Genomic DNA, 12,876 nt, shown 5'->3' on the forward strand with positions numbered 1-12,876 from the left:
TCTAGTGCGTATGATGGATCTGGTGACTATGGAGTCGGCTTTATGATAGGGCACCGTGCGCAATAAGCTCTTCCTTGCATGGGACCCAGTGAACCCGAGAATAGCCAGACTACGACTTAAAGGAAGATCATCCAACATCTTCACCATTGCTGTCTACGCATCAACGAGAGTGGTAACGGATGCTGATAAAGACTCCTTCTACACTGATCTGGAGATTACAATGCAGAAGTGTCCCAAACGAGACTTTCTAGTTTTAGCGGGTGATTGGAACTCCCGTGTTGGCTCAACAGACCCCAATCTTCGCGATATTGTTGGCCGATTCACTTACGACCAACGGTCCTCCAATGGGGATAGACTACTCCAGTTTGCGAGATCTAAAAACCTTAACGTCACCAACACGATGTTCCAACACAAACCCTCTCAAAGGATAACTTGGCGCTCAAACAATGGCTCCACAGCTGCTCAAATTGACCATATACTAATCCGTTAGCATTGGTGCTCCTCAGTCATCGATTCTCGAGCTTACAGAGGGGCGTACAAGGGGTCAAAATCTGGAAGCGATCATACGCTTGTAGGTCCTGAAGTTGAGCGCGAGGAAGAGAAAATTCCATAAAAGGAAGTTAAACGTAGAAAAACTGAAAATCCAAACAGTGAAAGAAGACTTTTGCCTGAAGTTACAGAACCAGTTCGCAAGCTTGACAGACTGTGATGAAGACCCTAAAACCCGATAGAAACAATTCTGGAACACCACTGAAAAGGTGGCCACTGAAGTTATCGGCTATGCTTCAGCAGAGATGAGGAAAAAGTATGCCTTAGAGAAAACTGTAAAGCTAATCGAGTCTAGGCGACAGGCATCAAACGCAGTAATCGCAGTAAAAAAAAGTCGCTATATACGCAGGTTAAAGCAAGGTTGCGTCAAGACCACCAACAATTTTGGGATGAGGTTGCTTTAGAGATGGAAAACGCAGCCAGAAATAATGACACGAGAAGGCTGTATTGAACTCTTAAAGAAATAACTGGAAAAAAGTCACCTATCGCAGGTCTCCTTAAAGACGCTCAAGGATTATGATCCCTGACGTACAAGGTAAAGTTGATCACTAGAAGAATCACTTTAAAGTCCAGCTTAATCCAAATACAGAAGGGCAAGATGCAACGCTGATGCTACCACCAACAGCTGAAAGACCACCATATGAAATAGACATGGCACCACCTTCAGCTTCAGAGATACTAAACGTGATCAAACGACTAAAAAACAACAAGTCACCTGGAGAAGATGGTCTCTCTCCCGAGGTCTGCAAGGTCTCACCACATATTGTAACGGAGCAACTAGAAACCCTCTTCAGTCTGATATGGGAGAAGAAGACCTTCCCGTCTGATTGGAAGGTGTCCCAGCACTTAAACAGGGGGACAAGTGGGACAGCCACAAATACCAAGGAATATCACTCATCGATATGGCTACCAAACTATTCGCGATGATTTTGCTTAAAAGGTTCGAGGAAGCTAGGGATGAGCGGGCACGTGAAAATCAGCGCAGATTTTGAAGAGGAAGAGGGTGCAATAACCAGATCTTCACTCTTCGCCTTAATCTCCGACAGTACAAGCGCTACAACCTCACAGTAATTAATATGTCTCTTCAATTTGGTGGCTGCTTTAGACTCTGTAACCCACAAAACCTATGACGAATCATGGTGGAAGATGGTATGCCGGTTGAATTCATAGAGCTGTTGAAGGCTACTACAAGAAGTGCAAAACAACTGTAAGTGTGCTAGGCGAAGAAAATGAACCCTTCAATGTGGAAAGCGGTGTAAAATAGGGGTGTATATTGTCCCCTGTTTGGTTTAACTACTGTATAGACTGGATTCTAGAAAGAGCAGGTTCGAGTTTTGATGGTGTTGTTATGGGATTTGGCATTAACGTGCCTGACCTGGACTAAGCGGATGACATCGACGCTCTTGCTGCTGATCCAGCAACTGCCCAGCCAATGATAAATTAAATAGCACATTTCTCTCAGCTACTGGGTATGAATACAAACACGGCCAAAACTAAAGTCATGAACCTAAATATACAGTCAGATTATCAGCTTGTGCCTTTACAGAAAAGTGTTGGAAAAAGTCGATAGCTTCTCCTATCTTGGCCCAATAATAGACCCTCGTGGAGGCTGTGACCTTGACATACAGAACAGAATCAACAAAACCTAAGCCATCTTCTCACAACTCCGCCACCATTTGTGGAACCAGTGGGAGATCAGCATGAAGACAAAAATTTCTGTCTATAAGGCGGCTGTTAGATATGTTCTCTTCTATGCAGTCGAAATTTGGCCACTGAAGGCGCTTCATCTCCATGATTCGGAAGTCTCTGACCACCGCTGTCTACGAAAAATCCTGAGGATTCGAAACTCCAACGGAATCTCAAATGCTGATGTGCGCCTGGTCATATCCTTTGAAAACCTAATGACTGCATTATAAAGCAAGTGCTTCTAGCTGCCCTGTCGCCAGATTGGCAAAAGTGAACTGGTGTTCAATTGAAGAATTGGTGGACAACTGCCAAAAGTGACCTCAACCCCACTGGTGGATTCCGAAAGTTTAGTAGAAAGTGAAAAATCTGCTGGCTCCGGTTTGCTGAAGAGCTGGCACAGCATTACGACAAATGGGAGTCAACCAAAGTCTTCTAGGTGGCGGGTAAGGTGTCCGCGTTTGGACCCACAACAAGTACAAGTACAAGTAAGTATCGTACGTTTTTGGGCGTTAGTAGGTGTAACTTGTCTAACATCTAATAAACCGTTTCAATTAGCAATTCTCGCAACCTGTGACGTCATTTGAGTCTCAAGAAACCTTTAGGATAAGTAATCGGGATTGTCGGGTAAGTAATCATGGTGTATATTTTAGTGCTCGAACGCAATAAAATATGCTCATTTCATTAAAATTTCAATGTCTTATGTTTTAAAGACCATTGACGTTTTTTACAATAGATTTAATAGATTCACGACTAACTAAGAAGAATTTTTTTTTTATTTCGTGGGATTTAAAGTGATGCTATTTACTCATGGCAATAGCAGTGATTACCATGAGTTTAAACTATTTTATGTTAAATTAGTTTTCCAAACCTGCCTGATTCCATCTCTTTCCAGAAACAGAATTAGAAAAAAAACATTGCAACAAAAGACACTTTATTTTCTTCTAAAAGTAAGTTTTAGATTGAAGTGCCTAATAACGATAACATTAAATATTTTATCAATTATGTATTTCCTCATATAGGAGGGAGACACAGACACGTAATAACCGGAGGGGGTCCTTTATTCCCACTAACCCTTGAAATATTAAGATGAAGGTCTATTGCCTCCACACTACAGATGGCTGAGGTTGCAGAGTCTCATCAATAAGCCCCATTCCAAGCCAGGACTCGGGTATTGTCATCACCTGCATCCCAAAGGACACAATAACATAGTATCAAATTGGAATATAAAACCCTCCTAGACTATCATTTCTAAAAGACGTTTTAAGTTTTTGGTTACTATGAGCCGTGGTTCGTTCTTTACTAGGTTGCCCTTACTGGGGCGACCATGATCTTACAGATGATCTGACCAACCTCTTGAGATAAATATTATCGAATTAAAGGTAAGATAAGATGTTTATTTTAAAAAATTGCTATCACAAGCCCCGAAGAGGCGAATTTTAATTACAGGTTCAATAAATAAAAATAGGAAAGACAAAAAGCATAAAAAGCAGTAAAAACTAAGAGACTAGCAAAGAATCGGCAAAAACTAAAAGAAGGGTCGACTTTTAATTTCTGTGCAAATAAATAAAAAAAGGACAAACAAAAAAGCATTAAAGCAATGAAAACTAAAAGACTGGCAAAGAAGGGTCAAAAACTAAAAGAAGGGCCGAATTTTAATTTCTGGGCAAAAAAATAAAAATCGGACAAGCAAAAAAGCATAAAAAGCAGTAAAAACTAAAAGACTGGCAAAGGGCAAAATTTCAATTTCGGAGAAAATAAACAAAAACATGATATACAAAAAAAGTATAAAAAGCAATTCAAACTAAAAGTTCGGCAAAAGAATGCATAAATTGAAAGTGTGAGAATAAAAATCAGTTCATTAAGCATTATTTGAACTGAGATTGGTCATAACATGTTAAAAATAAAATAAGTCAAACTCAATGAAACAAAAGATATAAATATTAAAAAAATTAAAAGGGACATTTAGAAAAAGAGGAAAAGACGAGCGAATGAATAAAAAAAGGAGCATATGCACTAAACAATAAAAATAGTGAAACTAGCGAATTTTTTTTCATAATGTAGAGAATAAAGTTTCTTATATCTGGGTACAGCAGCGAGCGACAGACAAGGTAGAAACAGGCTTGGAAACGGCCCAAGGAGGTAGAATCTGGATGGGGTTGTATGTTTAGGAAAATGTGTTCCTTGTGAGGGTTTGTCGCGGCATTTCTTTCTTCTTCTTTTTTAAGGAGGCATAGCATACCTTAAGTTTTTGTAATCTAGATTTTTTTAGAAGGAAAGACTATGGGATTATACCTTCTTTGAAAACTATTCCAAGCCCTTTTTTTAGAAGAAAAGAACCCTTGAAAATTTCCAAGGAGCGATTTGGAAGTTTAGTTCTTTTTTGGAAGTTTTGAGGGTTCAGGGTGCGATAATAGATTTGAACATTAATATTTAGAAGACTAAACTGCTAAAAGTAAGAATAAATTGAAAATTGACTGAATGAAAACCAGTTCTTTTAAAAACGTAATTATATAACAGTCTTTCAAAAGTTAGGTAAAATAGTTAGTAGGGATGGTGAAGAAAGGAAAGATAAAACAAATAGAATAGCCAAGATTCATGGAGTTTTTTTTTACAGCAAAACAGCCTAAAACTTATTTATCAGTTTTTTTGTTTTCCTTTAGGAAATTCCAGCTTTGCAACATAATAATAGTTAAACTAAATTGCAACTAGATAATTTAGTCATAATTTAATCATATTAATAATTGAATTGAATTGCTCCAATACTTGTTTTGATGTAAAAGGTATGAAGTACCGATATGGAAAAAGTCATGCTGGAGGTGGTGGGGGATAAAGTGAGGAGCGATCGTTCCTGGGAACCCAGGTTTTGCACTTGTATCGCGGGGAGGATTGAGTATCAAAAAACGACCCGTTCAGGATCTTGATACTGTAGGCAAGGCCGTATCCAGGTGGGGTACCCGGTTTGAACCCCCCCCCCCCGAAATGTTTGTTTGACTCGTAAAAACGTAACAAAAATGGACATAAACAAATTTTGTATGCGTTTTTTGAGGTTATTTATGTACCCCCCCCCCCTTAAAAAAAAATTTAGTAAACCTCCACCCCCCCCCCCCCCTGAAAAAAAAATCGTGGATGCGCTTCTGACTGTAGGATTTCATATCAGTGTCTCCTGATTCAAACCTTTGTTTTATATGCCTTACATTAAAAATGAATTATACTTACTAGGCTATCTTCAAAAAGTTCTTCAGTTTTCAGAGGTTTGGTATCCAATAAGAAAATCTTTTTAGGAGACTTTGCTTCTGATGAAACAGAGTTGAGAGAATTTGAAGACAAGACTGTAAAATAAATTATATAATCATATACTTGTATAATTATAACTAATTATATAATTATAAATATAATTATAAATTATAAATTATATACTTGTTATAATTAACTGAAAATCAGTAATAATAATATGAAGTGTTTTGAAATGTCCCCACATAATCTGAATCTACAGTAGAATAATATTAAAAACAATTATTGTTGTACAAGTATTCTAATGTAGTGAACGTCTATAATAATATCTATTTTAATGGGACATATAGGACCTACCTTATTCAAACCACTGTGGAATCTATTTAAGGAACCTATGGGAGAATCCATTTTAATGGACCTTATTTTATTGAAACCAATATGATATCTATTTTACTGGGACCAGTTCTATTCAGACTATTTTATTGAAGTTAGTGTGGGGATCCAATTTTAATCCGACTTATTTTATTAACATTACTGCAACAACAAGGAAATTTCTTTCATTCGGAATAATTTTGTTAAGACTAGTAGTGACATCTATTTTAATGGGACATATTATATTGAAACTTGTGAGATCTATTTTAATGGGGCTTATTTTTTTGAAGCTACTGTGAGATATATTTTAATGGGACCTATTTAATTAAAACTACTGTGATATATGTCTTAACGGGACCCATTTCATTCAACTACTATGAGCTCTATTTTAATGGGACCTATTTTATTGAGCCTGTTTTGAGATCTATTTTAATATCACCTATCTTATTTAGACTACTGTGAGATCTATTTTAGTGGGGCCAATTTTATTAAGTCTTTTCGTGAGGCCTATTTTCCAACAAAAATGTTGGAACTCTGCAAAAGATGAAAAATTTTCCCCCAAAAAGGTTATTAGAATGTTATATTTTTCTCTTATTCATCCATATTTATTGTACTGTGTTACAGTTTGGTCGACATTCACTAGCCATTTATATCCACTCCGTGTTTTACAAAATAAAGCTTTAAGAATTTTGACCAATGATTAGTCCCAGAATTTATTAAGATCCGGGTATCACCAATAAAAATATTTACCATTTTTTGGTTTGGTTAAATTTTACGTAAATTTTTGTGTATAAATTTTTTTCTAGTTTGTTACCTGAAAGTTTTTCGGAATTTTATAAAGAAACAAAACATAACTATGAAACTAAAAATGTTGAATTAGTTAGAACGCCGGTTCCAATTGCTACCAGATCTAAATTTTCTATTAGGTATATTGGTCCTGAAGTCTGGAATAGGCTTCTGGCGGAAGTAAAAGGCAAGAAGGTCCTTGAGAAATTCCGTGCTTCCTTGCGATGTACTTGTTTTAAGCAGTATTGTAGAGATAGATTGAGTGATTGATTTGGGAGTGAGTATTTGCTTGTGAGTGTTAAATAAAATAGTTACAGCTTGGGCTGCAACTATTTTACATTACCTTTTACAGCATAATAAACACTAAGTACGATTTATCACACTAGTAATCAGTACAATAACGAGTGAATTATTTCCCTGTAATGCACTAGTTGAAGACTACTGTAAGTGAGTATTTGCTTGTGAGTGTTAAAAGAGAAATTGATTCGTGTGTTGATTGAGAGTCAAAAGAAAAATTATTGATGTGTTCATTGAGGTGAGTGTCGGTATCTGTAAGGAAGCATGATGAATCATAGAGTATGAGTGTGGGATTCCTTTAAGTTTCCTACAAAAATATATTATCTTTAGAACTGTTTATTAATTATTTTATAGGGGTGAGGGAGGGGAAGAGGAGTCAGAGAGTTTTTTTCCGAGGAAGTGCAGTTATAAACAATAAGTAGAACAACAGGGAATTTTTTATACAAGACAGTGGAACGCAACTTTAAATAAATATTTCGACCCTACATCCAAGGGATATAGGCCCCTGTTCCCTGTTGTTCTACTTATTGTTTATGATGTAAAAGCAGTGCGGTCTTCTTCGCTATTTACGTGAAGGGTAGTTAGTAGTTAAAGTGTCCATTTTTTGGGTCATACCAAACACACTAATGTGCCTCAGAACCTATTTTGATATTAAGAGTTAATATTTAGTTTTATGAACATTATATAGATATTTCAATGTTGTGTATATATATTTTAATGGGACGTATGTTATTGGGACGGCTATGAGATTTATTTCAATGAAACCTATTTTATTGAGACTATTGTGAGATAGTCTCGTTACTAAGACGTTGTTGTGACGCATGTAATTGAGATGGCTATGAGACTTGTTTTAACCCTTGACAGGCCACTATATGAACGAATACCAGGAAAAATCTACAACGCTTCCCATGTAATCTCTAGGTCAGACTATTGACGAAAAATTTTATTTTTGCATGATTAATTCAAAATTGTCAATTTTAGACCATGTTGTAAAAATACGACATTAGCCTCTCGAATATATAAAAATGGGGCATTTTCACTTGGTGTGGAAGGCTTTAAAACAATTGGTTTTGGCAGTAAGGCACAGTGGAAGGTCACATTTTTCGCATTCAAAAGTGGTATATTCCGATTTGCACTCTTTGCAGCGGCTCTGCTTTTCAGTCTTTTTTGGCCAGTGATCAAGTCCATCGGCTTGAGCAGATATTGCCGGTCGGATTCGATTGCGACTTTGAATGGGGCTGGGGCTGGGACTATCTTCAACATCTGCGGATGGTCTACCACGTTTACGTTGGGGTATCACACGCGCCGAGGCATACAACCCTGCAGCAACTTCAGACCTGAAGGCTCTCAAGATCATCGGTTCGTCTGTCCTTGAAGTCAGCGCTTTGACGTCTGACCTGAAAAGAAGCCAGCTATTGCAGACTGCTGTGTCAATAAGCCATCAGAAGATTCTCATATACCATTTTCGTGTCCGAAGATTAGTTCGGCACATCTCCGCCAGCATGTCTGCTAAATCTACGCCACCCATATGAAGTATGTACTCATAAACAATGGCTGGCCTAGAAACTTCAACCCTGGATTTATCCTTAGTGTTCCAGCGTCTGCACGTATCCTGTGGCGTTATTCCTGCATACGTTGAAGCCAAGCAAACCGTGTTGTTATCTAACCATTTCACTACAATAACACCAGAATGAATGTCAGTCCTGTAATCTGACGTTCCTCTCTCTCGTTTCTTCATTTCACCATCTGTGAGGAGCGGGCAGCTCTTCAGTCGTGCTTTGTTCAACGTACTAATACAAGGGAATCCTTTAATTTTGAGCAAGCTCCTTAGTTTCAAGCTGGAAAACCATTTGTCAAAGTAAATATTGTAGCTCATTTTCTCTGGTAAGTTATTCATCAGATGTAAAACTATGCTGGCTCCGACTCCAAGATCTGGCTCCATCTCGTCTTCAAAAAGAGTGCCCTTCCCTTGGTAAACTTCAAAATCATATACAAAACCTGAAACACCGGCTCTTGTGAACACTTTTATTCCCCACTTCGTCGGCTTTTTCGGTAGATATTGTCTCAAGTCGCTTCGCCCCTTGAAAGGAATCATTTGCTCGTCAATTGAATGGTGTTCTTCGGGGCTGACTTCCAGAAACTTGGAACGGATATGACTCAGGACGGGTTGAATCTTGTATAGCTTGTCAAATCCTTGTTCTCCAAGTTTCTTAGCTTTATTGTTGTCGTTGAAATGAAGAAAATGTTTGATCTTGTCAAACCTTTGTCGGCCCATCTTGTCGGCAATTTGAGGGTATCTGGTGGCTGCTTCCCAATGCATTTGATACTAGGGAACTTTTATCACTCCAAATAATAGAATAATGCTCATGAAAACTTTTAGCTCTTCGGCAGTGAGGCAGAGGTTGCATCCCTCAGTTTGAAGTGCAAAGACGTTACTTTGTTCAACTATCAGCTCAAGAAGTTCATCGTCAAAGAATTTTTGGAAGTATTTCAGTGGAGTCTCCAAGATGCCCGGAACTTGGCGAGGCTCTCCTTTCCAAGACAGATCAACTTTTTCTATCTCTGCTTTTCTCCAGTCGAATTTCTCTTGGACTTTCGATTTCTTCTTTGATTTTCCAGTACTTGCTGTTACCGATTGCTGTTGCTGACTGGAGAGTGGAGTTTCCCCCGAGTCATCGTCACTGGGTTCAGTGTTAGCCTCCACGTCATCCTGTTCCAAGAAGAAGTGGAGATTGTCCAGTAGAGGCAACAAGTCTGCATCAGGATCCTCGATAAGATCTTCTGGAGACAGGAAGTCTGGATCATTGTCATCATCATCGTCGGAAAAATTAGACAACATGTCTTCTTGAATGTCAAAAATATACTTGGTCGCCTCTTGTGCGTCAATTCGGCAATTTTCACCTCATCTTCTTAGTCTGTCGTAATATTCCGCCAGCTAGAAATAAAACAAAAATTAGACATATGAAACACCGTCTACTCAATGATCCACCATTCCGGAGGGGTGCTTTGAGCTACTATGTAGGAGGGACTCCTCCTACATAATAGCTGATGTAAAATTATATTGTTTTCTTCACCCTTTTTATTTTCTTATTTAGTTGTTTGTTTCATAATTTTGAGCCACGATCGTCCGATGCTGTATTTTTACAACAGGAGGAAGTTTATCTTGCTACTGATCCAAATTCTTGCTTATTTCGTGAATTTCAACTACAGTAATTCTAAACGGTATATATTTTATACGCATATGACATGCAAGGAATCTCCCACCTTTTCGTTTTGTTTCCAGTTTCTAGGTTAGAAATTGCCTACCTTTTGATTAGTTTTTCTTATCGCTTGGTTTGGTGACTCACTGTTTAGGCCACATGTCACACAGCAGCTCCCCGAAGGTATCAATCGACTGCCATCTTTCAGCCCCAACGAAAGATGTTGATAAAAGCAGTATTTTTTTACAGCAAGATGGCAGTCCAAGCTCGAAAAGTGCAGATTTGTTTTTTTACAACAATTCCCTGTGTAGGGTTAATGTACCTCTTTTTTTGAAAGTAATGTAAGATAGTCTCGTTTCTGAGACGTTGTTATGACGTATGTTATTGAGATTGCTATGAGATTCATTCTAATGGAACCTATTTTATTGAGACTACTGTAAAATAATTTCTTAATTGAGATTATTGAAACGGCCATGATATTTATTTTAATAAAGCCTATTTTATAGAGACTAATGTAAGGTAGTCTTGTTGTTGAGACGTTGTTATGACGTATGTTATTGAGACCGCTATGAGATTAATTTTAATGGAAGATCTTTGATCTAGACTACTATAAGACTATTTTATTGAAATAACATGAGGAAATAAATAAAGATAAGATGAAATCAATAATAATAAAAAAAAATGCAGCGAGACGAAAAAGAAACGAAGAAATATTTAAAGTACGAGTTGGAGTGGTACAAGAAATCGAGAAGAAACAATAACCTCATGTTTCTTCCAAAAAAGGTCGATAACTGGTAAAACTCTAGAGTCGGGGCTATTGAGATGGAAATATATTAAGAAAACAATTTTTACTTGAAATATGCAGAATAGCTGTAGCTAACACATTTCAACTGCAGCTTATCTATAACGTACCCCCAACCATCCCGCCTATTGTTCAAATATAGTCCAAATTATATATTTTCCCATGCAGTATGCCACCTGTCACTCTTGTTTTCTGGTTCGTGTTTCGTCAGAGTTCATTTAATTTACGGGCACATTAGTTGAAACAAGAGAGATGCATTGGCAGAATGCATGGAAAATATATAATGTGGGCTATATATTTACACATTAAGGGAGAGGGGTAAAGTACAGAAGAGCTGCAGTCAAAATGTGTTAGCTACAATTATCCTACATATTATGAAGTAAGCATTGTTTTTTTAACATGTTTCATTCTCAACAGTCACTACTCTAGATCTTTACCCAATAATTCCTTTGAACACTTAAGCTACCCCATAAAAAACAGTTAAATAAATAGTTAAAAATGAGAGGTTGGAAATACTGAATTGTTCAGTTGCGGCGAAGATCTTGTAGCGAGACGTTGTGCGTCGTTATGATATAATGAAGCGTATTACGACGTAGAACACAGATTCTACCCTCATAGAACAATTGTCATATTTATGAGTACATTTCACGAGAATAGATTACATCATTTCCGCTACCCCCCCCCCCCTCAGGAGTGAACGTATCGTTTATACATCTATGACGCATGCAACATTAGAAATGGAACGCAACTAAGTATAAAACACCAAGTGTAAATAGTCTGTTTACAAAGAGGTTTTAAGCAGTATCATATTTCCTTGAGGACAATTGAACAACCTAGACCATCAAACATGAAAAGACCAATCAGAGCAGCTAAGGTAAAGGGTATTGAAAAATACATATTTGCCTCATTAGTGGTTGTATCGATTTTAGTGTCTATGATGCAGGCAAAATTACAAAAGAAACGTATGATTGACAAGACAAATCATATGATTGACTTCATATTTATGAATACTTTTCAAGAGAATAGATTATATCCCCCCCCCAAGTGAAGGTATTGTTTTTATATCTATGAGGTGTGCAATACTACAAATGAAACATAGCTAGGTATAAAATACCAAGTGTAATTAGTCGATTTACAAAAAGCGTTTTAAGTACTTTCATAATGCCTAGAGGGCAAATAAACAACATAGAGCATCAAACATGACAAGAACAATCCCACCAGCTAAGGTAAAAGGTATGGAAAAAAAATCTAAAGTAATGATAAACGAAACTGAAGAACATATATACACAGTCATAATTTTTGCGTCAGCAACAATTACAACGAGTCAAAAACAAAAGTGAAGAAAAAAGAAGCATCTAGTTCGAAGATACACGGCAGCAAGAATCAAAACTACTCAAAAGTAACAGGCAAGAACAAAGAAACATGCGGCTAAAAGATATGCCACAGCAAGAACAAGGAAATAAGTGGTTAAAAGATAAGCGGCAGTGTAAATTACAAGCAATCGCGAAAAAGTGAGTATCAGAACGTGTCAAAAATGAAGTGAAAAACAAAGAATTGAGCTGTTAGATCACAAGCAACTGCAAAAATCAGAGCGAGTCAAAAACAAGAGTAAAGAAGAAAGAAATATTATGTTAGAAGAACACCGCCATCACAATCTTCGATGGCAACAAAATGTGGCATAAAACGCATTAAAAACCTACAAAGATTCTATAATCTATGTAACTGTTGTTTACAAGTCATTGGGACCCATCAACGTTCTTTGTGTTCCCTAGGGAGCCCTCCATTTTCCAGAGGAAAGAATAGAAAACAACAAAAATCTCATTTGAAGGTTGCTAATTACAACGAGAATCAATATATACAAGCCTACAACATGCTGAGTGTCGGGGCCTTGCTCCAAAATCGGCTACACATTTTTTTTTTCTTAACTGGCATATTGACATTTCTGGCCATAAA

At 37.3% G+C, this 12,876-nt stretch overlaps 1 protein-coding gene across 2 annotated transcripts in view; it reads right to left on the minus strand.

Moving 5' to 3' along the window:
* Positions 1-12,876, minus strand: part of LOC148953772 (uncharacterized) — an 87,679-nt gene that overhangs the window by 56,893 nt on the left and 17,910 nt on the right. For both annotated transcript variants that reach the window (XM_089086810.1, XM_089086811.1), the window contains exon 4: positions 5,452-5,564. In XM_089086810.1, coding sequence (XP_088942936.1) covers positions 5,452-5,564 — 113 coding nt within the window. The remainder of the gene's footprint in view (positions 1-5,451; positions 5,565-12,876) is intronic.

This window comes from Artemia sp. Qi Xiang Cuo, chromosome 3 (genome assembly GCF_049724085.1).
Source record: "Artemia sp. Qi Xiang Cuo chromosome 3, ASM4972408v1, whole genome shotgun sequence".
In the NCBI taxonomy this organism is placed as follows: Eukaryota; Metazoa; Arthropoda; class Branchiopoda; order Anostraca; family Artemiidae; genus Artemia; species Artemia sp. Qi Xiang Cuo.